This window comes from Simochromis diagramma, unplaced genomic scaffold, assembly GCF_900408965.1.
Source record: "Simochromis diagramma unplaced genomic scaffold, fSimDia1.1 OVJJ01000487.1, whole genome shotgun sequence".
Taxonomy (NCBI): domain Eukaryota; kingdom Metazoa; phylum Chordata; class Actinopteri; order Cichliformes; family Cichlidae; genus Simochromis; species Simochromis diagramma.
This window is the reverse complement of record NW_024387305.1, coordinates 858,612-886,465: the sequence shown is the minus strand read 5'-3', so window position 1 is coordinate 886,465 and position 27,854 is coordinate 858,612. Positions and strand designations below refer to the sequence as shown.

At 38.6% G+C, this 27,854-nt stretch overlaps 1 protein-coding gene across 3 annotated transcripts; it reads right to left on the bottom strand.

The window, feature by feature from the left end:
- Positions 1-11,624: 11,624 nt before the first annotated feature.
- Positions 11,625-24,150, bottom strand: clta (clathrin, light chain A). Of its 3 annotated transcripts, XM_040004448.1 has the most exons (7): positions 23,851-24,150; positions 23,166-23,194; positions 21,997-22,114; positions 21,326-21,437; positions 16,890-16,943; positions 14,241-14,276; positions 11,625-12,812 (listed from the first exon to the last, which is right to left on the bottom strand). In XM_040004448.1, exons 1-7 carry the CDS (start codon positions 24,026-24,028, stop codon positions 12,641-12,643), a joined length of 699 nt encoding a protein of 232 aa, XP_039860382.1. In that variant the 5' UTR covers positions 24,029-24,150; the 3' UTR covers positions 11,625-12,640. The 3 variants fall into 3 exon arrangements, with proteins under 3 accessions (XP_039860382.1, XP_039860383.1, XP_039860384.1); XM_040004449.1 differs by lacking the exon at positions 14,241-14,276 and having other exon boundaries at positions 23,851-24,149; XM_040004450.1 differs by lacking the exons at positions 14,241-14,276; positions 16,890-16,943 and having other exon boundaries at positions 23,851-24,145.
- Between the last annotated feature and the right edge of the window lie 3,704 nt (positions 24,151-27,854).

The window sequence follows — 27,854 nt, the reverse complement described above, 5'->3', positions numbered from 1 at the left end:
CACGACTGAAGCATTTTGACGCAGTTTGTTACCAGTTTGTTAGCTAAGCTCTGGCTGGTGGGTTGAGATTGACATGCACTAAGCTCTATCATTACTCCGGGTTTCTGGTTCGCTTTGTGTTGTGTTAGAATGCCATCTGTGCAGATGTGTACAAAAAGCTAAAGTTGTATTAGCAGTATGCTACAGGGATTTATGTCCTGCATGCATTTTCCATTCTACTATTTCACTCTTGTGCTTTGTGCAATAAAAACAAAAGACATGCATAAGGCATGCATTTTGCTGAAACAAAAAAGAAGTTTATTTGGCAAAGAATATATTGACAATGAAGTCATTAAGTGCCAAGTGTTTAAGTTCCAAACAGATAATTCGTTTCAGAAGCTTTCTAGGAAGAGGTGTTGCTTTTTTAAGTCATTCAACAAACCAATAAGCCACGTGTACACAAAGAACTTAAAATCTAACTGACATGATAAGACAAACAAATAAATGGAAAATAAAATGGATCAGAACCACTATATAAAAAGTTGTGACACCACACCTACAATTGTCATGCTTGTCATGTTTTATTGAGAAGGATCATTTGTAGTCTCTGTTTCAAAGACATAAGCTGACATAAACTGAGATGCTAAATGAAACACAGTACACAAAGTCAAATAGGGGGTGAGAAGCTAATGTGCATGGAAGACAACAAAAATGAACACAAATGCAGATGTTTAAAGCAGGAATTCAATACTGACATTTGTCTTTTACTTTTTTTAAGGAAGAACATTTTCTATTCATACTCCAACTGAGTCAACAATTTTGTTAACAAATATTGTTAAAAGGAGTGCCGGCAGAGACTTGGCGTCCCACTACTTCAATGCTGCAATCCATGCCAACCCTAAAAATATAAAACTGCACAGACATGGATCAGTATTCTAGTTATAGTTTGCAATTTTGTGCAAGATTAATGAATTATGTGCAAGCTACTTTTTACATTTTAATAATATTTTTAATGAGAACTTTACACATTGATTGGTACCTTACACCAAGTGCAAGTAAAATATACAATTATTTGTTGGATGAAAATAAAATCTCATCTATAAAATGATGTAAAAGATATTTTTTATAACTTAAGATATTGGCAAATATAACTGAAATAATCCTTTGGATATCAGTTTCCAAAGTATAGTCAAGTAAAATATATCTCTGCATCTCAAATACTTTTAAATCTGTTTAAACTTCTCCAAAAATGCCTTGTTTATGTGGGATATAATGAAAATGCATAATTACAAAATAGTGTGTAGAATAAATATTGATTTGCCCAGAGGCCTTCTTCAATAACATATCTCACCTAATTCTTCACCTACTACATTAGGGATTATTAAAGCATTCTGATTAGGATTTTTCAGATATCAGTGCAACTGGCAGTCAGAGACTGACTGGATAACCCTGTTCTAGCCCTGTGGTATGCTTTGGATCATGAGCTGTTTCTCTCTTTTTCCAAACCTTCTTCTTCCCATTATTCTGATCCAAGTTAACTTTGGTTTCATCTCTCAGAAATGTAAAAGTCAGAAATACCCAGGCTGTTTTAGATGTTGGTGGCAAAGTCCAACCTGGCCTTCTTGTTCTTGGTTTCGACCTTGTTCTAGACCCTCTGTATAAGGTGTGCCTTGATTATAAAAATTGAAAAAAATGACAGCCCTACCCCCAGAAAAATTGTCTAGATGTTGTAAAGTTGTTTTCTTAACCAAGGAAAGAATTCTCTCTTCCCACAGTTCAGTTATATTCTTTTGGTGTTGCAGAGCTGGCCAGTTCATTCTTTCTTTTCAAGAATCACGTCTGCCAGAATGTTGATTTGGCCAGCCTTAAAGTTTTTTGTCATCATACTAATAGGTTTTGACTTGGACAGAATGTGAAAACAAAATGTTTCTTCTTCTGTGCTTGTAGAAATTGTCGATTTGCATAACCGAGATTAAGATGCAACTTTTGCAGAAACATCTAAATTATAGTGTTTCCTTCCAATCAGGTTGTTCAATGAATTCTTAATTTATTCATTAATATGTGAACATTTTCTTCTGCTTATCCAATTTGGAAAGCATGTTATTTTCTTAATACTTCTGCAATATTTTTCTTACTTGTTTTAAGTCATCATCGTTTTGCAACGCCGAAACACCATCACACCACACACAAAACCTGAACCCTATATCTAGGCCTGTAACCCTGATACATACTAACCCCTAACAGCCTTTAGTTTTTTCCCTGAGTGGAAATTGGTAAACCTATAACATCATTACAAGTGTGACTGACTTGCAATGTTGAACCTGGACAAACCTTATGCTGATTCAGGAACAACGCTAATTATTTCAAACCAGTTATATTAGATACACCCTGTGCAAACAGTTTCATCTCCAGTGACTTTTTATCTTCAGTTACTCTGTTACTTTAATTCATCTCTATGACTCCCATATAACTTCAAACTTTGAAGCTTCCATTATCATTGTCTTAGAGGACAAAGAAAGAATGCCCCTAGGAAACCAAAAATGCTTACTTAGTTCGTGAAGGTTCACTTGTATTATTGACCTTATGAAAGGGTCTAATTCAATCTATGTTGATACCACAACGACTTTTATGGTATTACATTATTATATTCCACTATAACAAAGCCTTGTAGGTTCTGTTGTCCAGAGAGTAGGCACCTGCCGTTGCAAACAGCACACCATTTCAAGCATTAGTGACTGTAATAGATTTTTGCTCAGCCATCAGATTTAACAGACCTAGTCTAATCAATTCAACTGATGGAAATGCATTGGTATTACTTGTCAAGCATGGGGGAATACATATAAAAATGTGTATAATTCTCAAACAATACCTGAAAGCTGAGTTTTCACTTCAGGCACAACTTACTGTCTGTGTTTTTTACTCTGTACACCACATACCAACAAAAGTCAGCACAACGAAAATAAACTCCACCTAAACTTGGTTTATATCTGACCCAGATAGACTGCAGGTCATAACTTCTTATCTGAAGTTCAGTTCACCTGACACTCGGACCGGCGGCTGCCTCGGGTCTCTCCTCCTGCCTCCCCTTACCTCATCCACCTGCTGGCCTCTGTGGAAGCCCCGCCATAGCCACCACCAAACAACTGAGTTATTTTTACACATCGACCTGCATCTGGCCAATCCACCACCTCTCATTGTTCATGCCATTACAAAAAAAAAAAAAAAATAAGTCACCGGGCATATGCCCGGTATGCCCGATGGCCAGTCCAGCTATGTTAACCTGCAACCAAATCTGCAGCTCCATACAGCAATGTTACGACTTAATTATATCTTATAACTCATAACTCTTATGTTAGCTGCCCTCAGTAGCATACTGTCTGATATATTCCACGGCTGCAATAATTCTTTAAGTGTTATTCTTTCCTTGGTATTCTAATTTCACCGAAGTTTACTAAACTCAACAAACTTAATATTACTTACCGGGACATTTATTCTGTCCTCATTTTCTTTCACCGAAAAATTGTTTCCTGCAGTGCCGTCTTTCGTGCTTGGCTCTCCTACCTTTGCTAACGTGATAGCGCAGAAGCCGATGCTGCATTCAATTACACTCGGATATCTGAGCTTCACTGTGAAAACATAATCGTACATTTGATATTTGATTGAATTTTATTGTTTTGCCTTTGGGGTGGCACCTGGGGTGGCCAGTCTGGTTGGCGAAACCAAAAATGCTTACTTAGTTCAGTTGCTCTGTTACTTTAATGCATCTCTATGACTCCCATATAACTTCAAACTTTGAAGCTTCCATTATCATTGTCTTAGAGGACAAAGAAAGAATGCCCCTAGGAAACCAAAAATGTTTATTTAGTTCGTGAAGTTTCACTTGTATTATTGACCAAGGGCGTAGATTTGGTTTTGGCATTGGTGGGGACGGATGATTCAACCACCAAACCCTGCCCTGTTTCTTTTTTTCCTTTTCGTCTTTGCTTCTTGATAATAAAAAAAAGGAGAAATATACTTGCCTACATATGCTATTCTACATGCTTTTAAACCATTTAAAATTACAATTCATAGTTTTATATGTGAATTATATAATGTTAAGTTACTATTAAACAAATGACTGACTAAGTATTTTATACTTTAGTTTACTTCAGCCTAGAGCTGGGCGATAGAACGATAACGATATGTATCGCGATATAACTTTTTCTCGATAGAAAAATTAAACTATTGCGATAGACCTCGCCGCTCTTGTCCTCTTAAAAAAAAAAAAAGAACAGCCAATCCAAATTACGTAGCGCAGAGCCGAACCAATCACAGCCGCAGCGTCACGTCACGTGACTTGTTACGTACAGCACAAGTGCCAAGCCGCACGTGTGTATTTGTTTGGGAAGCAGCCAGCCACCGTACCGCCCGGATAATGGAGGAAATGAGTGTGCCGACTAGAAAAATCAACCGAGCGTGACCGAAGAGAAAACAGATGATGGTTCCAATGCCGGCGAGATTGTCGAACGGAAGAGCCATAGAAGTTTCGTAGTGTGAAGGTATTTCGGCTATTTCAAGTCTGACTAAAAACAGAGTAGCGCGCACTGTAAATTGTGCCGAAAGCAAGTCTGGAAATACAATAAACTGGTGCATGCGCTACGTCCACACGTACCCGGGTATTTTTGAAAACGCAGATTTTTCTATGCGTTTGCACCTTTCGTCCACACGTAAACGGCGTTTTTGGTCACTGAAAACGAAGATTTTTGAAAACTCCGTTTTTGCATTTACGTGTGGACTAGAAAAACGGAGAAAACGCAGCGTCAAAGGTGTGCGCATTTTTTGACGTCACACTGTGCGCCACGTTATTGTTTCGGTGAAATGAATTTCTACAATACTGTTACTGTTAATTCTACTCTCTGCATTGTTTAAATGCGTACATACACACACAGTTACTGTCCCTCCACACATACGACTGGGTTCTGCTTCTATGCCCCAGCTTCGTTTACTTTTTCCCACCGAGGCTTCTAGACTTCTGATTGGCCAACATTTCTGCACGGTTAGGAATCTAGCTCCACCTGCTGCTTTGGCATGTTCATAACAGCGTTTTCCTTCATTTCTCCCTTTATGTGTGGACGGGATTATTTTTTATAACGAAAACGGAAAATCTCCGTTTTCAAAAATACCCGTGTACGTGTGGACGTAGCCTCGGTCTCTGACTGGAAGCGCTAATTCGTCATTCAGCTTTTGTCAGACTAAAGTAACTGTTAAAACTGTTTGAAAAGCTAAGCTATACAACAAGGAGAGATTGAGAATTTCCTTTTAGTTCTCAGTTTATTTGATATTGACAAAAGTTAGTCAATTTTGTCTGTTCTTCTGTAAAACAAACTAAGATTTATTTTTAGAATTAATATTTTGTTTCTAAGTGGAATTGACAATTTAGTAGTCTGTTTCGTTTGTTCTATTTTGAAACTTAAACGCTTTAGCGGCTGCCTTTTGTGTAGTTTGCAATATTTGCCTTTATTTATCTGAAAAAGTCTCATGTTCCTTAAGTACATCTACCCTGTTGAACTTATTATGGGAAATAAATATTTAAATAAAAACAAGCTGCTGATTATTTCACAGTTTACTTGTGAGCAACGGCACATTTAAATCTTACAAATATAGTTATTTGGCTTATATCGTGATAGATATCGTTATCGCCTGAAATGAAAAAAACATATCGTGATATGAAAAAATCTTATATCGCCCAGCTCTACTTCAGCCATATTCCATATAAATGAGATATCATACAAAAATAAAAATAGCTTAAAATACATTCATGAGAATAAAAGAATATGACTTTAAGGACTTAACAACACTACTTCAGTTATACTACACCAACATCTCTTATACATTAGCACTAAGGGAACACTGAATGACCTGGTGGGTTTTGTCCATAAAACTACTCATCTAAGATTACCACAAAGTAACAGATCTCTTAGCAAAATTATGCAACATTTTAGGCACTATTGCCCCTATCAAGTCAGTGAGCTGGGATGTTTTACTCTAAACATGAACTACTGTTACAGCAACAGACATGGACTGCTGGTGTCCCACACAACAACTCAATGTCCACTATGTGAAGGAGCCAAACACATGCCTGCTCCTCTCATTAACTGAGATAAACTGCTGGCATATTTGTTTTACATCTATACTGTCCAGTCTCTCCTGGTGGACATGGCAACACGTTATTCATGGTTACATACAATTTTAGACTGATGTGGGCCAAAGCCTAAAACGATGTGCTGGGAGTTTGCTGTTCTCCCCGGTTCAGATATTTGAAGTTTGCACAGCTACATTCTCGCCTGAAAAAATTTTCAACGTTTATTTTGCAACCCAGAAAGAGTAATAAGAGGGGCACTGAAATTCGGGATTGTCCGAGAAAAAACGGGAGGGTTGGCATGTATTGCCTTGCATAGCCTGTAACGTTATTATGATGGACAGATTTTATGAGTGAACTTGACTTTAAGTGACTTACAGGTTTCTTTGAAAATTACTTTCTTATATCCAGGTTCTTTTTACTGCCATCCTCCTCTCCTCCTTGCAGGTCCTTGCAGCGCAGCATTGCCGCTGCTAAAACTAAACAGAGCTCCCTGAAAGGCACAGCCAATCACATTGGCCATATTTGTCACATGATATAGGACTCCAGTAGAGAACGTAATTTAACTCTTTCTGCACCGCTGGGTGAATGAGACGTTGACAGATCGCTTTTTTTTCTATCGGTTTTGTTTTTCTTTACTCGAAGAGATCAAATTATTGGTGGGGACAATTCAATAATCGCTGGATATTGGTGGGGACATGTCCCTTCCGTCCATGCCAAATCTACGCCCTTGTTATTGACCTTATGAAAGGGTCTAATTCAGTCTATGTTGATACCACAACGGCTTTTATGGTATTACATTATTATATTCCACTATAACAAAGCCTTGTAAGTTCTGTTGTCCAGAGAGTAGGCACCTGCCGTTGCAAACAGCACACCATTTCAAGCATTAGTGATTGTAATAGATTTTTGCTCAGCCATCAGATTTAACAGACCTAGTCTGATCAATTCAACTGATGGAAATCGTATTACTTGTCAAGCATGGGGAATACATATAAAAATGTCTGTAATTCTCAAACAATACCTGAAAGCTGAGTTTTCACTTCAGGCACAACTTACTGTCTGTGTTTTTTACTCTGTACACCACATACCAACAAAACTACAGAAATTATGTCTTTGTGTAAACTGTAAACAAAAAGCAAAACAAAAATACCCTACACATCTTGTATTTACAATATAGGACACATAAAACATATCAAATTTTTCAACTTTAAACATTTTATTGGGAAGCCAATGTAAGAGAAATATGCTTTCTAGTCCCAGTCAGGACTCTTGCTGCAGCATTTTGAATTAACTGAAGGCTTTTCAGGGAGTTTTTGATAATAATGAATTACAGTAGTCCAGCCTGGAAGTAATAAATGCATGAACTAGTTTTTCAGCGTCACTCTGAGACAGGATATTTCTAACTTTAGAGATGTTGTGCAAATGGAAGAAAGCAGTCCTACATATTTGTTTAATATGTGCGTTGAAGGACATATCCTGGTCAAAAATGACTCCAAGGTTCCTGACAGTGTTACTGGGGGTCAAGGTAATGCCATCCAGAGTAAGAATCTGGTTAGATACCATATTTCTTAGATTTTCAGGGCCGAGTACAATAACCTTAGTTTTATCTGAACTTAGAAGCAGAACATTATAGGCCATCTAGGTCTTTATGTCATTCTTGCAGTTTAACTAATTGGTGTGTGTTATCTGACTTCATGGATAGATAGAGCTGAGTGTCATCTGCATAGCAGTGAAAATGTATGTTATGCCTTCTAATGATACTGCCCAAGGGAAGAATGTATAATGTAAACAGAATTGGTCCCAGCACCGAACCCTGTGGAACTCCATAATTGACCTGTGAAGAGGATTCTCTATTTACATGAACAAATTGGAGTCTATTAGATAGATATGATACAAACCCACTGCAACGCAGTACCTGTAATACCTACAACGTGCTCTAATCGCTCTAATAGAAAATTATGGTCAACCGTATCGAATGCTGCACTAAGGTCTAGCAGGACAAGCACAGAGATGAGTCCACTGTCAGAGGCCATAAGAAGATCATTTGTAACCTTCACTAAAGCTGTTTCTGTGCTGTGATGAGCTCTGAAACCTGACTGAAACTCTTCAAATAAACTATTCCTCTGCAGATGAGCAGTTAGCTGTTTGACAACTACTCTTTCAAGAATTTTGAGATCAAGGGAAGGTTGGAGATTGGCCTATAATTAGCTATTACAGCTGGGTCTAGAGATGGCTTTTTAAATAAAGGTTTAACTACTGCCAGCTTGAAGGCCTGTGGTACATAGCTGATTATTAGAGATAGGTTGATCATATTTAAGATTGAAGGATTATTTAATGGCAGGACTTCTTTGAGTGGTTTTGTAGGAATGGGGTCTAAAAGACATGTTGATGGTTTGGAGGAAGTAATTATTGAAATTAACTCAGAAAGATCAATTGGAGAAAAAGACTCAATGAATATCAATGGTACTAAAAGTAGCCACACATCTTTGAGATTATTATGAGTATTTTTTTTCTCTAATGGTTAAATTATATTTGTGAAGAAGTTCATGAAGTCATTACTAGTTAACACTAAAGGAATAGTTGGCTCAGCAGTACTCTGACCTTTTTTTTTAGCCTGGCTTCAGTGCTAAAAAGAAACCTAGGGTTGTTCTTATTTCCTTGAATCAGTGATGAATAGTAAGATGTTCTAGCTTTACAGAGGGCTTACTTATAAAGCTTATAAACTATTTCTCCAGGCTAAAGGATGATCTTCTAAATTTGTGACACGCCATTTCCTCTCCAGCTTACGAGTTCTCTGCTTTAGGCTACGTGTTTGAGAATTATACCACGGAGTCAGGTACTTCTGATTTGAGGCCTTAGTTTTCAGCGGAGCTACAGTATTCAGAGTCATACGTACAGGGAGTGCAGAATTATTAGGAAAGTTGTATTTTTGAGGAATAATTTTATTATTGAACAACAACCATGTTCTCAATGAACCCAAAAAACTCATTAATATCAAAGCTGAATGTTTTTGGAAGTAGTTTTTAGCTATTTTAGGGGGATATCTGTGTGTGCAGGTGACTATCACTGTGCATAATTATTAGGCAACTTAACAAAAAACAAATATATACCCATTTCAATTATTTATTTTTACCAGTGAAACCAATATAACATCTCCACATTCACAAATATACATTTCTGACATTCAAAAACAAATCAGCGACCAATATAGCCACCTTTCTTTGCAAGGACACTCAAAAGCCTGCCATCCATGGATTCTGTCAGTGTTTTGATCTGTTCACCATCAACATTGCGTGCAGCAGCAACCACAGCCTCCCAGACACTGTTCAGAGAGGTGTACTGTTTTCCCTCCTTGTAAATCTCACATTTGATGATGGACCACAGGTTCTCAATGGGGTTCAGATCAGGTGAACAAGGTGGCCATGTCATTAGGTTTTCTTCTTTTATACCCTTTCTTGCCAGCCACGCTGTGGAGTACTTGGACGCGTGTGATGGAGCATTGTCCTGCATGAAAATCATGTTTTTCTTGAAGGATGCAGACTTCTTCCTGTACCACTGCTTGAAGAAGGTGTCTTCCAGAAACTGGCAGTAGGACTGGGAGTTGAGCTTGACTCCATCCTCAACCCGAAAAGGCCCCACAAGCTCATCTTTGATGATACCAGCCCAAACCAGTACTCCACCTCCACCTTGCTGGCGTCTGAGTCGGACTGGAGCTCTCTGCCCATTACCAATCCAGCCACGGGCCCATCCATCTGGCCCATCAAGACGCACTCTCATTTCATCAGTCCATAAAACCTTAGAAAAACCAGTCTTGAGATATTTCTTGGCCCAGTCTTGACGTTTCAGCTTGTGTGTCTTGTTCAGTGGTGGTCGTCTTTCAGCCTTTCTTACCTTGGCCATGTCTCTGAGTATTGCACACCTTGTGCTTTTGGGCACTCCAGTGATGTTGCAGCTCTGAAATATGGCCAAACTGGTGGCAAGTGGCATCTTGGCAGCTGCACGCTTGACTTTTCTCAGTTCACGGGCAGTTATTTTGCGCCTTGGTTTTTCCACACGCTTCTTGCGACCCTGTTGACTATTTTGAATGAAACGCTTGATTGTTCGATGATCACGCTTCAGAAGCTTTGCAATTTTGAGACTGCTGCATCCCTCTGCAAGATATCTCACTATTTTTGACTTTTCTGAGCCTGTCAAGTCCTTCTTTTGACCCATTTTGCCAAAGGAAAGGACGTTGCCTAATAATTATGCACACCTGATATAGGGTGTTGATGTCATTAGACCACACCCCTTCTCATTACAGAGATGCACATCACCTAATATGCTTAATTGGTAGTAGGCTTTCGAGCCTATACAGCTTGGAGTAAGACAACATGCATGAAGAGGATGATGTGGACAAAATACTCATTTGCCTAATAATTCTGCACTCCCTGTAGTGAGGAGGTAAAATTATTAACAAGATAATCAACCTTATTTGGAGTAACGTTCAGGTAGCTGCTCTGCTCTATGTTGGTACAGGGCATTGAAGATGACAACAGTAGGTGGATTATATTCTTAAAATCAGTTACAGCACTTTCAGAAAGACATCTACTGTGGTGAAAACTACTCCCCACTGCTGTGTAATCAATTATTGTAAATTTAAATGTTAGCTGGAAATGACCACACAGGAGAGGGTTTCCAGGAAACACTATTAAAGGTTCAGTTTCTATGCCATATGTTAAAACAACATCTAGAGAGTGATTAAAGTGGTGGGTGGGTTCTTTTACATTTTACTAAATCTACACAGCATTTAATCTGTTAGTCTACTAACAGATTAAATGCTGTGTCGAGGCTGTCATTTTTAGTATCTACATGGATGCTAAAATTGCCCAAAATAAAGATTTTTATTTGAGCTGAGCACTAAATCAGATGAAGTCTGAGAAATCAAACAAACTCTGTAAGGCTCAGGTGGACAATAGATGATTACAAATAAGACTGGTTTTTGAGTCTTACATCTGACTGAGGAGCAATTACAATCTGCAACTTCCACATATGAACACCCAAACCATTTTGAACAGAGTTCTAAGTAAAATAGTAAAATCTGTCTGTTGAAACTTATTCATCTTGTGAGTATGAGAATATGAGTTTGAGACTTTTACATCATTGCGTTCTGTTAACGGTGTCCCAATAATGGGGGGGTTGTGTACTTTTGATAGTGTAATAGTACATAGGTGTTCATATCATTTAATAGCAGGTAGACAGTGTTGTGACCTTATAAGGTTTTATGACATCGGCATGATGTTGCAATGTCACCATTGTTGCAAAAAATAAATAAAATGTTGATCAATACATTTACATTAGATGACAGTAAAAAGGAGTCTTCAATGTGGTAAAGTTCATATAAAAACATTTATGCAAATCTGAGATAGTTTTCCCTTAGTTTGAAGCAATATCGAGTTATACTCTGACCTCGAGATAAAAAAAAAAAAATAAAAATAAAAAAGGTAAACAAAGACTAGATATTCAATATGAAGTTGAAGGACAGCAGAAAATCTTTAATTTACTTTTTATTGATATTGAAATCAAATGGACATCGAACAAACATGGTCAACCAACATCTGGCTAGGATCTAGTTCTCTTTAAACCCACAAATGTCTAATTTTAGTGACAAATGTTTTATATAATGTATATATATATTGCCTTCTGTATATGTACATAGGTACACACATCAAGTACATACACTGCTGAGGTTTAAACACACATACAAATAGGTCACATTTATTGTAATGACTGGACTTCAGTTCAGTTCCTGACTAGGAGGGGGAGAGGCTTTCAAAAGAAATGCATAGTTTAACACAATATGCCACAAGCAGGCTCTACACACAGTTCAAAGTACACACACTGAATTTGGAGTTCTGTCTGAAGAGTTTGGTCCTTCAAATCATAATCAGAAAGAAATACTTTGTACTGGACATTCTGCGGAAAGAAATGTGAATGAAACCATGTAATATCAACCCTCAAAAGTAAAAATATTAATGAGGCTGACAGATTAACAGTGACAACACAGCATTATAGGAATGATATCGGTGGGGGGGTGTTGGGGGGCATTGTAAAGCACTGTAGTGTAGCTGTTGGCCCAAACAAATGTCAGCCCTTCCCTTTTAGTGTCCCAACTCACCGCCCTTGCACAACTGTCACACACACAATGAGACCTTGTGTAGATCTGTCCTTGATTTCATTTTTACTAAACAACAAGGGAAACAAAGTCTTGACTGATTTATTAAAGAGGTGTATAGGTAAAATCTTTAAGGGGCAGAAAATAGTGAGCAGGTACATCAAGGCTAATCTTTACAGCCCTGCCAGGAGGAAATACATCAGGGTAAGGCAAGTGACTATACCCTGTGAGGTGGGGAAACAAGGCTGTGCATGACTGACAGATATGGACACAGGGGTGTAAGTGCCCCTTGATATCAGCATACAAATTGAGGGGCATGAGTAGTTGGTTTCGTTGACGTGTCATGGAAAAAGATGATATGGAATGATTTCCCGAGCAGCCTTGGGTGTCTAGCGGACTAGTGGGGACTGCTTCAGGGAGATGAGGACCGAACGCATGCGGGACACATCCTTAGCCTGCTTGCTGGACTTGGGATTAAAGTCACAGAGCCGTGCCACCCGCTCCCACTCTGTGCCTGGGTTGTTCTCATCCAGATCTGAAATCATGGCTTCCTCAGCCGCCCTGTAAGCATTAAAGGAGGAAAAGACATAGAAGAGCGAGCCCATCAGTGTGTGAAGTCGTAAGATACACAGCTGTGCAGCCCTGAAAAAGATCTCTGCTGACTAACACCACATACAAGTTCTTTAGACAAAGTCAGAGGTGCCAACAGTGAAATTTTGACTCAAGTTCTCAGTTTTGGTTACACTGAAATTGAACTTTAAGCCTGGCATTAAAAACTCAGTTTTTCCATCTGATTTTGTCTGGGTTGGACTTTTTTAGTTCAGCAGCGTCTACCTCAGGGCTGGACAGTCCAATCACTACACACAAACATCCATCTATCTTTACTCCCAAAACTGAGTAATCAACAAGGAACAAGCTTTCCCGGCTACATTACCTGTGGCATGCCCCCCACTTTACAGAATACAGCAAGTCACCTGTATATTCTACTCTCAACAACATCAGGGGGAGATATATACACAACAATGAGAAATCAAGCTCAAGCCAAAAACAACCAACCCACCCCCCAAATAATAATAATAATCATAATAATAATAATAATAATAACAATAACAACAATAAATTAAGAAAAATGTATTTCTGGCTGGATAAAATTGCTGTTCATTAAGGAACTCAACAAGAACCAAGTATAGTGATATGTAGTTATCTGTATACTTGTCCTTGATTAATAGGAACAGTAATACATGTTCAGATTTTTTAATCAAGCCTAGCAGAAAAACAACAAAACGAGAAAAAAAAAAAAAAAAAAAAAAAAATGCATTAGGCATGCATTGGCAAGCAGAAAAGCGGGGTGTTTCAGCTGTGGCAAGGAATGCGTTGACGTTGAAATTATGTGTCTCAAATGCCAAACAGATAATTAACTTTAAAATATTTAGGCACGGGTGTGGCTTCATTAAATCCATCAAAGACCAAAAAAAGGCCTTTACAAAGATTACTTATGTAGTTAAACAAATGCAAACAAGAACAAAAATAAATAAATAAAAATAACTTAAATTTTTTTTAAATGGATCAGTTCCACTATTACAAGGCAATTTGAGATGCAAGCCACAGATATGGCTAAACTCTTGTGACACCCCACCCACAAACATGAAACTCAATGCTATTCTTTGGTTCTACTTAAAAGGATCTTTTGTAGTCTCCACCCCACCTGAGCTAATAACTTAAACACAGTACACAAAGAAAAATAGGGCAGGTGAGAAGCTAATGAGCATTCACTTTCACAACCATCTACAATACACAAGGGACTAGAAGGACCACAACATCACAGGAGGAACATTATACCAAACTCTAGGCTCTGGATCTAACTCTTGTGCTATTCAACTGGGTACCTCTGCAATGCACTATAAACACATACACAGACAGAACTGCATCTGACCCCTGTGAAAATGATAAAGTACTTTGAAATTCTGGGGTTTTATATTTTTACTTAACTGGTCTAGGCGGTAGCAAGGATGGTTAATATGTGTGCTTTAAGGTGCATAGGAAAAGAAAACAGGGAGAAACAGTTTCACAAGTCAGAATTTAGGAGAGAGAGAAAGAAAGAGAGAGGGGGGGGGGTGAAATAAAAGACAACAAAAATGAGCTCAAATGCAGATGTTTAAAGTCAGCATGCAAAAGCAACATTTTTCTTTTGGCTTTATTTTCCTAAAAATGAAAATGATTAGTGTGCAGCCTTTGGTTTGCTAAACTGAACTGATCTTCTATGTTTTCTATAAATAAAATATCAGCTTCTCAATCTGTAATAAAGTTAATAAATTTAACCATCTGCATCATCTCAGTAATCTGATCTACAGAGTCCAACAGCTCACTTATTTTTCATGAATTATAAACACACAATTTTTACATTTACATTTGCAAATAACACTCCAATTCTCACTTCCTCCAAATAGTAGGTATAGAGTGACACCAATCAGATGGAGGAAGACGGAAGTAGAGCGATTAAGATTCAGTGTTATTATGCAATACTAAGACTAAAATTTCATTCTGTGTTTAGGTGAGTACAAGCTAACAATAAGTTGGAAAGCTTCACGGGTGTGCACATTTTGAGAAAAGACTATTCAAATAACACAAAGACAGCGGAAACATGATGCTAGTTTTCAGATGAGCAGCTCAACAAGAAAGAAACTAAACACTTTAAAATGCTGGAGGCAATGTAGGAATAACAAGAGGCCTGGAATTTCTTTACATGAAACCAGGTTTTGCACCAATCTAAATTCTTACATTTGGCAACTAAGCTGACAGCAACAAAACGTGCACACCACAATGAAGGCTAATGGATACACCCAAGTAATTTGATAGCAGAACCAAAGGCTGTACAGCTCAAGCTATTCGATAGCTAGCTGGGCGTATCAGCAGGTCATCTTAACATTCTAATAAAGCATGAACACAGCTCAGTTTGAAGCAGTTGTGTATCCACGATTTGATATCTTCACATTTCTTATAGATATATAAAAAAAGAAAAAAAAAATCAATAAATGCAATAATTACTACTGTCTGGAAACGAACTCCAGGCTCATTCAGCATTTAAGAAAAAACCTGGCATGTGTTTCTAAATGATTAAGGTTTTCTTAATTATTTATATGCTATCTGATGTTTATATAATACTAAGAAACCTCAAAAGTACCATTGTGAAGTGAAATTATTTACCGTCTACACAAAGTTTGCTGCTTCAGTTTAGCAATTTCCTTCTTTGCCGTGAAAACGAACGAATACGAGAGAAAAAAAGGCGCTTCAATTCCAGAGTTTGAAATCTGAGAGGAGGACAGATTTCCTATCCTGAAACAAACAATTCATGGGGGAAACGGTCAACGATATCAAAAAAAAATTCTTTAACCGTGAGTGTCAGGATTGTCTGAAGATATATCCGGCTCTCGAGGCCAGGAGTTCAACACTCCTGGCCTATGGCATTCACCCAATAAAGAATGCTACCAAAACATCCTGCAACAGCAACTTCTTCCAACCACCCAAGAACAGTTTGGTGAATAACAATGCCTTTGCCAGAATGATGGAATACCATGAGGCCAAAGTGATAACTAAGTGGCTCAGGGAACAAAACATTGAAATTTAAGGTCCATGACCAGGAAACTATCCAGGCCTTAATCCAATTGAGAACGTTGGTCAATCCTCAAGATGTGGGTGAACAAGCAAAAACCTGCTAACTGTGACAAACTCCAAGCAGTGATTATGAAAAAAAAAAAAAAAAAAAAAATATGTGTCGCCATCACTCAGGATTTGGCTCAGAAGTCGACTGACAGCATGCCCGGGCGACTGCAGAGGCCTTGAAAAAGAAGAGCCAGCAAATATTGACTCTTTGCATAAAGTTGATGTAATTACCAATAAAAGCCTGTGAAACTTATGAAGTGCTTGTAATTATACTGGTTTACATCACAGAAACAACTGAGAGAAAAAAAAAATATCTAAAAACAATGAAGCAGCAAACTTTGAAAACCAGTAAGTGTGTCATTCTCAAAACTTTTGGCCATCATTATAATATATGAGATTAAGGAAAAGAAAAACCACACAATTGCTTCAAACCATCTCTACATATCTTACTTGTAAGTAAAACAAGAAAACCAACATTAATAAAGTTGTTAAGTGGAAAAAAACCCAAAACATTTTCATTAATTTTTTACGCAGTTGGTTTAAGCAGGTGTTAATTGTTAGAAATTTATGAAATGCATTTGGATAATGAGTTGCTGAAGAGAATCAAAGAGAAATGAATGAGAAATTAACATGGGCACAATTGTGAAAGTATTCATTTGATTTCCATGGATGTGATGGCATGCGTTACTGAAATATACCGACAGGCATCAACTCACAAATGCCATGCAGATGATATGGATATGGAGTTCAAATTATAAATGCAGTTTATATTTGAAAAAAAGTTCAAGCTGGATAGGTAAAGTAACGATTATGAATCCAGGCATTTCAAATGTATGACTGAAGGAGAAAGTAACACATGGCAGCAGAAAGAAGGTAAACTGATGCTCTAAGAGATGTGTGATGTCAATGGCTGTTGACAATGGGGAAAAAACAAAACAAATAAACAATAAGAGGAGGATGTTAGTTGGAGCAACATACACATAACCAATGAGCTCAGAGAAGGGTTGCTTGTAGAAGTCTTCATCCAACACCCTGGACAAATATCCACCCAAACGACAAAGCAGCAAGAAGGCAGGAGAAAAGAGAGAAAGTGGTAAAAGGGAGAAGAGGAATGGAAACACAAGCACTGCAAGTTACCGTACAATAATATGCTTAGGGATATAACCAATCGGGTGTTTGATCAGTGTCAGAGGGATTTAAAGACTGTTTAAAGAAAGTTTTACATCTTTAATGCCATGGCACCAGTCATGCACAACACACTTTTAGCTCTTCATACCTCTCACATTTTGAATACTTGACACATTTTTAACTAATTAGCCTAACAGTGGAATCTCTTAACCCAGTATGTTATAGCTATAACAATAAGCATAACCCCACATCAGTGCATGCAACGCTGTAAGAAAAATCATGTGACAGGTGAAACAGCTGCTGTGCTGAACAGCAGTGCAGTGTCTGACACATAAGCGCAACTTTTGAATCATTCGCATTTGTGCTGAGGAGTAAACGAGACCATTTTAAGTGCCATTTGTGTTTTTAAATTTTTGGCTTGTCATCACCCACTACACAAAGGGACCATGGAGGAAAAAGAACATTTTTCCCCCCAATCTGGGATCGTTTAACTCCCGCCCACATACACAAGAAAAAAAAAAAAAAAAAAAAAAAAGATTTGTGAATTCTGCATTTGACATACTAATAATAATAATAATAATAATAATAATAATAATAATGGATTGGATTTATATAGCGCTTTTCAAGGCACCGAAAGCGCTTTACAATACCACTATTCATTCACTCTCACATTCACACACTGGTGGAGGCAAGCTACAGTTGTAGCCACAGCTGCCCTGGGGCAGACTGACAGAAGCGAGGCTGCCATATCGCGCCATCGGCCCCTCTGGCCAACACCAGTAGGCGGTAGGGTAAAGTGTCTTGCCCAAGGACACAACGACCAGGACAGAGAGCCCAGGCATCGAACCGGCGACCTTCCGGTTACAGATGCGCTTCCCAACCCCCTGAGCCACGGTCGCCCTATATTATTCAAATACATTATTTTGTTATAATCAAATTAATTGGACTATATCACCAGCTGGTTACATAAAGGACCCTTCTCTCATTTAGTGTTCAGAACCAAGTTCAGTCTCTCTCCACACTGCCTGCAATGTACTGTTAAATCCAGTAGATGTCGCTATTAATGAACACCTCAACACCCCCATCGACACAATAGGGGTAATGTGCTTACACACTCCATGAGGCACCATCTACCTGTCACTATTGTATAGGTATACCTCTGGAGTATATCGGGTTATAAGACATGCAATCTCAATTTATTCTTTTTTTTTTTCTTCTTTCATTTTTTTAAACCCATTACCCTGTTCTACACCTTATACGTTTCTGAAGCCAGAATACGGTAAAAGGAGCTCTGCAGATTACCTCGAAAACTGTTAGTCACCCACAGGATGTGCCGTGAGATGTCATGACCTTTTTAGTAAATTACCTGCATCAAGTCATGAATGCAAAAGTAGAGATGCACCGATTGACCGTTCATAAATTGGAATCAGCTTATTTTCAGTGTTTTACACCTTGTCTGGTGATCAGTCAGACTCCCATATGACCAATTATAAGCCAGTCCTTTGAATGCACGTATGACTCGCATACAGCAGCACAGGCTATTAGTTGCACACCCACCCACATGCTACACTGTTAGCACGGAAGTGAGATAAGAAACAAGGGTGGCTTAATCAAACAAACAAAAAACAAAAACGTTCAGAACAACAAATCTAAAGAGATATTTAAACTAGAGATGGACCGATCCGATATTACGTATCGGTATCGGTCCGATACTGACCTAAATTACTGGATCGGATATCGGAGAAAAATAAAAAAAATGTAATCCGATCCATTAAATATCACGAAAGCACCTCACAAAACTTGCAACACGCCGTAACTCGCCTCAGAACGTTAGCACGTCGGAGCAGTATGCATCACGTGATAGAGCGGCTGTGGCATGCGGGACCTGTCCGTGGTCTGGATAGCATTTGGAGCTTCGCTAGCAACCCGGCATTTCATCTCGGACAAAGTTATCCCCGAGAGAAGTAAATATATATATATATATATATATATATATTCTATTATATATATATATATATATATATATATATATCACATACATATACATACATATATACATACACCCTAGTAAGCTATAGTACTTTTTCCTTTGGGAAGGTACCATCTGTGCAGTCTGCAATTTTGTTGAAGAAAGATGTTGAATCTATTTAATATTTTAATATATTGAAAAATAATTGATTTCTGTGCATTTTTGTTTTTTCCCCCCACACTGCATCAAATTAAGGTTGATTACGTCGATTAAGCATCATGAGGTGGAGCGTGAGGGGTGGTTCCCTATTTTTTATTTATTTATTTTTGTTGTTGCTGGGAGTTGGAACCCTATTAGTTAGGTTGCTTAATATTTACGCTAAGTACTCTTTAAAATACCAGAATAGGGAGGATGGTGTAGGTTTAAGTTTATTAGATTGATCAGTATTGCTGAACTATGAAATTTTTTTTTTTTTTTTTTTTTGCATACAGGTATAACAGAATAGCTGTAGTGTAGTTGTTTTAAACTTGAGTATGAACTTATACAAAATGCAGCAAGATATTTAAAAAAAAAAAAAAAAAACAATTTTGTTGATTAAAAAACACTATCGGATTCATATCGGTATCGGTCATAAAAAAGTGGTATCGTGCCATCTCTAATTTAAACATGGACATTTTAAAGAAACTAACAGAGGAAAAGTAGCTAAAGCTATCCAGAGCTCAGAGGCAGCCTGAGGATGAGCAAAGGATCAAAGCGGTTATGAGGAAAATTACAGAGAAAAAGAAGACAATGTCTTGTTATCTGGTGAAGTCATTTCAGGTAAATGTGGGTGTACAACAGCTTATTTTCAGTTAATTATTTATACTGCACTGAAGTAGTTTAAATTTTAAAAAAGATCCTGTAATTGTCAAGTTTATTGACAATTACAGTTTATTTTACACGGAAGAAAGGTGGAGTTTTGTTTGTAACTGTTGTCAGTTAAAAGCCTGCAAAAATCAGTAACGGCAGATCAGAAAAACATCTAAACGGACCAAGAAAATTGCAATCGGTGCATCTCTATACAGAACCTTCCTTTGATAATAAAAGACACAGTAAAAAGTGTTTTTACCTCACAGGAAATATTTGACTCCATTTGTTTTCCTTAAAATATCACACATTAGTTATTAAATTTCCAGAAACACCAGCAAATTGCATAGACTTGTCTTAGGTATAGGTAATTTTAATGACTGAAGACATGCAGTGAACAATAACTCCAGTGTCTGGGAAACTTAATAAAGTGGAACCCCGACTTACGAAATAAATTCATTCCAGAGGGTCTTTCGTAAGTCAAAATTTTCGTAAGTCGAAGCACCTTTTTCCATCGCCTTTTGAGTGAGACGATGCTGGCTGAAGACGAAGTTCTTGGTGGAGGAGGACCTCGCTCATATTTATCAATAATTTCTTTGTTTCCATCGAGAGCACTTTACGCTTCTTCTTTTCACTTGCAGAAAGTTTTTTCGGCCACATTATGAATGAACGACAGGCTAATTGCAAACGAAAAGCACACGAAATAGCGCACTGCAACAACAATACGTCTTTCACGTGGAACAGCGAAACGCAAGTACGAAAGCCAAGGAGTTTCACATGATTTGGAAGGCATTGTGAGCATTCTGGGCTCAGCCAGCGGATTTCGTTACGCGGGCATTTTGCTGTACCACGGGCAGAAATATTGCAGTTAAGTGCCTTCGTAACTTGAATTTTTCGTTAAATGGGGTCTTTGTAAGCCGGGGTTCCACCGTATTTTTTGGACCATAAGGTGCACTGTCGATGAATGGGTCCATTTTCATACATAAATCGCCCCAGATTATAAGGCGCACTGTCGATTTTTGAGAAAATTAAAGGATTTTAAGTGCGCCTTTTAGTGCGAAGAATAAGTGGAGGTCAAATAGCATTTTAACTAAAAAGGTGGTGAAAAGCCACATGAGATTTCCCCTTAGAGAGAATGGATTTTCTTTAAAATATGAACCTGTAGACAACTGAAACAAAAACTGATGCCACACACAAATGGGGAGACCAGCATACTGTGTTTCTTGAAATTCAAGGATAGGTTATTCCGATTCTTCCTGAAAAAACAACATATGGATACAAATTTTAGTAATTAGTTGTAAACTTACTCAAGGATACAGAAGTTGAGTGACCGGATGGCCATCATTTCTTCCCCTGCCACAACTGACAGATCTACATTCTTTTTAAGCCGGGATAACTCACATATCCCCACAGTCTTCTTTCATTTTTATTGATCTTCCATCCTGTTTCTATGCGTCCAGGACTACAGTACCTGTTATTGGTTTTGGTTTTCTCCAGCTGCTCATTCTGCCTGGCATGCCATTCCTCCAGCTCCACCTTGGCCTTCTCCTTCCATTCCGTCTCCTGCTGGCGAGAGTTAGCATCTGCAGAAGGAAACGCAAAAATACAGAAATCACGCACAAGAGCAGAGACTGATAAAAGAATAAACATCCCCAAAAAGATGATAAACATAATGATGTGAAAGGAAACAGGGACAGAAATAATTGGTTAACACTGTATGTGGAATATCCAGTAAAGGAAGGTCATTTAGACAGAAAAATTATACAACAATATTTCAATAAAAAAAATCTGTGATAATATTTCTGATGATACTTGCATACAGTGACACAACAAGACAAGTTGATGTTACAAAAGTGGCTAGATCAAAAACTATTAAAAAGGTACTAAATGTCATAAGGATCTAATGCTTAGCGATCAGAGATGCCTGGGGTTCACACACTGTCACTCACAAAGAAAGTAAACCCCTTGCATTGCTATAGCAACGGTATTGCAACATGATAATTTATATCATGTAAAAATTGTTACCAATATTATCGTTGACAATGTGATATAGCACAGCCCAAATCTCCACCTTTACTTATCACATCTCACAGATCAGTGTTCTGTCCTACCCTATAATAAAGCGTTCTTCTGGGTGCTTACCTAGCTCCTCCAGCCTCTCTCTTTGCTCCTCCCTCCACTTACGTAGACTTTCTGGTTCAGCCTGCAGTCGGTCTGCATTAGAAATTGCTGCATAGGCATCTGATGGACCATTGCTTTCCTGAGAAAGGAGCAAAATGGTAAGCACAGTTTACAGTTTTATCAATATTTCCAATGATTTGGCTATTTATCCATTCATGTTCAGTGTTTCATTTTTCTAACCCGTATGTGAACGTTGTCATTAAAGTGGAATTGGCTTCCCCACCCCCACACCCCAATACGCATACCGTACATGTACTCTTAGAAGATTCTCTCACTGACAGGAAAGGAAGAAATGTTGCAATGACAGCACAGGAAAAGGAAGCTGAAGTGACTAACAGACAAATATTCAAAAGCTCGGCTACTAAAAATTACTGTTACGGTGTTAAAAGGAAATTAGTATTTTCCACAATGACGCACACAGTGAAAATTCAGCAGAATTGATATATAAACATCTCTTGAGCAAATCTTAGTATTCAAGTAAATGAATTTCAAGGATAATTGCTGTTTGTTATATTTATATAACAAACAGCAATTATCCAGGAAATCAAGGAACATAACTAAAATGAAATGTGTCAAGAAGCAAAGAAGTTTAAATCCAAACATGAGAATCTTCAATGTCATGTTTTTAAACTGATGCTAGTAAGCTGTACAGAGTGAAATGTTTTGTTTTTTTTAAAATAAATCACCCCCTTTGATCTTTACTGAAGGCCAATTGCCTGCCATCAGGCACTACTTTGAGTCACTGAACTGGTTGCAGGTCATCCATGAGCAGCCATGGTGCTGAAAGTCTGCAGTCTGACCAATTTCAAATAGGTCTGTACCAGAAAAGGCCCCTCTCATTGTTGTATATCAATGCATCCGTGGGCCCTGTACTATGAAGCAACTTCAACACACTGAGGATATCTTTTTGTTTTGTAGATTCAAATCCTTCTTTATGGTGCAGGCATTTAGTACAGACCATCCTTTTCATCCCTCTATTTATTCTTCCTTTAACACTATACGTTAGTGCATACACAAACAATAATTTCTGTATTAAAAGATTTTAATCCTTTGTGCACTTATACACACAAAACACAGGAACAAATACAAGGTGATTTCCAACATGATAACTAAAGAGCAGATGACATTACCCCATGAAGCTCTCCATTGATGGCACCATCTAAAACAGGTAGAGGTGAGACTGCAGTTAGAAATCAAGCAGACAAATAAAGGCATAAACATGACAAAACATCTTGAAATATTAAATGTCCTAAAAGAGATTTTTACCATGCCTTGAACTTGTCTAACGGAGCACCAATTACTGTTGCTAAATGCACTCCTGTTTCGTAATAATGGATGTCAGCATTTCTGACCAACAATTCCTACAACTGAGGCTAGATTGGAGGAAATGAGTAAGTCATGAACAAAGGTTGTTAAGCTGTGCCCATTTCCTAAGTGGCTGACACAAACTGCTGTAAATGTAGCCGCAAGCAATCAAGTTAATTGGAAAGCAATGAGTGGCAGTGCCAGCAGCAGTAGCTTATTTCAGCATAAAATAGCATGTATTAATAAAGGACTTCAAGTTTCACCTGTACGTGTTCCTTGTGAGTTCAAAGTAATCTTACACAGGTTAATATCAACGCTAACCATGTCCACTTGGCTAATCTGCTAGCTCAGTTAGCCTTAGCTTTAGTGTCCATTCAGGGCCAAAATAGCGTCTAGATTAACCGCATGTTGAACGTTTAGCTACACGTACACAAAATCCTCTATCACTAATGACGCCAAACAGACAACATACAGCGACATTTTCTTCGCTTGAGGATAACAGCCACGCACCGTTAGTGTCTCCTAGCGAAGAGGGGACATCTCCACTGTCCAAGATGCTGAAGCCTTCGTCGTTTTCAATGCCCGCAATTTCGCTTTCCTGCTGGGCCAGGAAAGCGGCAGCGGGGTCCTCCTCCGAGCCGACACCGTTTCCAGCACTGGGCGCGTTCAGCATGTCAAAATCGTCCATGTTGTCTGTAGTGATAGAGGGATAAAAGTGTGAAACAACGAGCAGGTGTAGCACCACTGAAACCGATTAGACCAGCAGGAAGAAGGACGAAAGGGGAAAACGGTAAAAGCTGGCGTAGCGGAAACAGCAGAGTAACCAATCACAAGCAAGAATGGATTACTGGCAGTAGTCATGGCCAATCATGTAACAACTTTCTCATAACGGGACCAATCAAATATTTGAAAGCGTTTCATGCGGATCCCATGACCTGCTGGGTGCTGCTGTCAGAAATAGAGAAAAATCTGCAGTATTTTCTTTTTAATCTGCTGCACGTTTAACACACAACTGTTTGCATAGCCATGATTGGGAATTCGTCAGATAAGAAAAATAAAATTAAAATTTCAGCATTTTTTTCTGTTTTATTTCCTCAGGTTTTTCGTTTACCCTCTAACTTTACAAGGCCTGTTATTGATTTAACTCCCTGATATTGCTTAACCCTTATATTGGAAAATTGTCTTGAACTGTCTTATTCGATCACAGACCGTTATTCCAGTTATTTTAGTCTTAGGACTAAGACTTCTGTCGTCTTCTGTCAAAAAGTTTTCCAGCTTCCTCTTCATAACCCTGGCAGCAGTTGTGTCCCGCCCCAGTATAATTCTGCGCTGGTTAATTATTTACAGTTCTGACAGTATCAAAGGGCTCAGGTGGCAAGCGTTCACCTGGCTCAGGTTATATAGCTGGGTGCAACTGCTGTTTTAAAACAGGAATACTATCGGAGTTACTAAGGGAAGACTTAAACTATTAGTTTGTTTATTTTTATAGTAATTGAAAGATAACATTCAAAGAAGTTCAAAAACTCCACCACAACTGATTTGAATTACTAATACATATGCTGAGTGAACTGTACACTACTGAAATATGAATTACTTTACTGACAAAAGACTATATTATCATCGCCATGACTTCTCCATGAAAAATCGCCCTTTACAATGCTTTTACCTAAATTAATATTATGCTGCAATTTACTGTATCAGCTAGGCAACTCCAGGCCTCGAGTGCCGGTGTCCTGGAGGTTTTAGATGTGTCCATGATCCATCACAGCTGATTTAAAGGGCTAAATGACTCCTCAGCATTTCTTTAAGTTCTCCAGAGGCCTGGAAATGAACTAATCATTTGATTCAGGTGTGTTAACCCAGGGTGCGATCTAAAAGCTGCAGGACACTGGCACTCGAGGCCTGGAGTTGCCTACCCCTGAGCTAAACTCACAGTATTCACAGTTTCACAGGTGATAGCTTTGCACAATAGTCGCAGTCTCTTAAACAATACATTTAAGACAGTCAGTTATGTTTGTGACTACAAGCTGGTATGCCCCAAACACCCCTATTTAACTACTGTTGCAATCTACATTATGGAAGTATTTGCTAAACTAAGTAAAGATTTTTTTAAAAAGTCCATCATTATTTTAGACAGGAAGCCTCTTCAAGCACATTCACAAAAATTAACTGCTACAACTACAAAGCATGAATGCGATGATGGAATTGAATAGTAAAACAATGGGCAATGTATTTACTACAAGGCAATCTAATCCAGTTTGTGTTTAGTGGGAGAAACCGTGCTGCTTGGTTCCAGAAAGAAGGCAACAGAGTCGTGAACCACATGACCTGTAGTGCAGCAGATCATCTAGCTTCTCCATTTAGGGGTTGCCACAGCAGCTCATCTCTTTCATCTTCTTCTGTCACACCAACCCCTTGCATGTCTTTGTTCACTACATCCATGCACCTCCTCTGAGGTCTTCCTTTTTTCTCATGACTGGCAGCTCTATATTTAACATCTTTTGCTCAGCGTATCCACTATCCCGCCGTACATCCAACCCAGACTCAGCCTTGTCTTCCAACTCCTCAACCTGAGCTGCCCTTTTGATGTACTCTTTGTAAATCTTGTCCATCCTAGTCACTCGTGATGAAAATCTTAGCCACTGGAATTCTACAGGCTCCACCCCTGTCTTTTTGCTAATGCCACCTTCACCAAACAGTACATCAAAGCAGGTCTGACTACCATGTAGACTTTCTCTTTCACTACTGCTCCCCTGACACTTGTGCCCATCCACTTCACCCTGGCTGTACTCTCTTCTTCACCTCTCTTGCCCATTGTCCATTGCTTTGGATGGTTGACCCAAGGTATTTGAACTCATACACCTTTAGATCCCCCTTTTATTTGTGCAAATGTAATTGTTTTTCATTCCACTTCTTTCCAGGCTCTCTTCCACTTGCTCCCTTAAGATTATAATGTTGTCTAGAAACATAGTCCACTAAGACTCATGCCTCCTCTGTCCAATATGCTGAAGCCATCATTGTTTGACCTTATCTGTCAACCTGTATATCACAATTACAAACAAGAAGGGGCTCAGAAATGACCCCATCTGTCACCCCTACCACACACCCCTCCAGTGTCTCTCTGCCCACAAACATGTCCTGCACCAGCCTCACATACTTCTCTGTCACTCTTGACTTCCTTATGTAGTACCACAACTCCTCTTTTGGCACCCTATCATTTGTGTTCTAAAGAACACAGGGTGGCCATCCACTATTTGGTGGTTCCCAGCTGCTCCAGCCTGCATGCCAAAGTATCCTTGGGAAAGATACTGAACCCCAATTTGCTCTGCAATGCTTTGATTCAGTAGTGTTTGATTGTGTACAAATGTTAGGAAGCACTTGGGCATAGAAAAAAAGCACTTGTATGAATGGGTGAATGAAGCATGTTCTATACAGCACTTTGAGTGCATCACTGGAGCAGAAAAGGACTGTATGAGAGACAATCCATTTACCGTTAGATCCACAAAAATACATTGAACCTTCTGTATGTGCCTTCTTTAACACTTTCAAAACAAAAATTTAATTTGCAGTGTTCTTTCTTGGCATGATGCTTTACAGCTTCTCACTGATCATTGCCCCTTTTCTCAGAATGTGAGTCAAACCAGAAGAAACCAAAATGGCTTTTGGTCTATCCCCATCAAGGGCCAGGGAGGGGGGGGGAGCAATAATTAAGAACCAATTAGAAAAACAAGCCAAACAGGGTAGTTTGTATAAATTAAAGGGTTTATATATATATATATATAAAGACCCAACACAAAGAGAAGCCTACACTACTATAGCAGCAAAGAAAAATACCTCAGCAAACCCAAACTGACACCCAACTAACACTAGTCTCAAGGACAGATGCACAAAGGACACCTGAACACCTCTCCACTTTCAAGGCCAGTTCACACACTAATTAACCAAGTAGCTCCTAGCCAGCATTTATATTGTTGGGCAGCTGCTTGGGGACAGGTGGACACTGAAAAATGTGTGGCAGCTGAATTCAACAGAGAGTCAGAATACACCGAAAACACCCACACAACACAAAGCATGCTAAGAGCCTTTAAGAGCCTTTATGTCAGTGTGCTTGGATCACCAATGTCTGATAAGACACATTTCTTCTGTCCTTTGAAGTCGGCAGATCTTTCTTGGGGATTCCACCCCAACAACAAGTACTAGCAACAGTGGAAAGAAAAACACTCCCTTTTAACAGTTAGAAATCACCATCTAACAGTTAAAAATCTGGTGGCAGTAGCCTTTCACTGCGGCCAGTAGGGGGTCAGGGTAGGAAGACTTATTTTTGAGGTCTGGTGGCTTTGAAAGGGATCATAAATGAGATGAAAATTGATAGCTTGATTTTTTTTCATAGACTTACACTCTACTACAAGATGCACTTTCTTTCAACAACTGCCTGGCAGAATTTTGCATACATTTTTAGTGCAATTCATCTTTATATTTGTCATTGGACGTAGACCTAACTTGTTAGAAGTTAT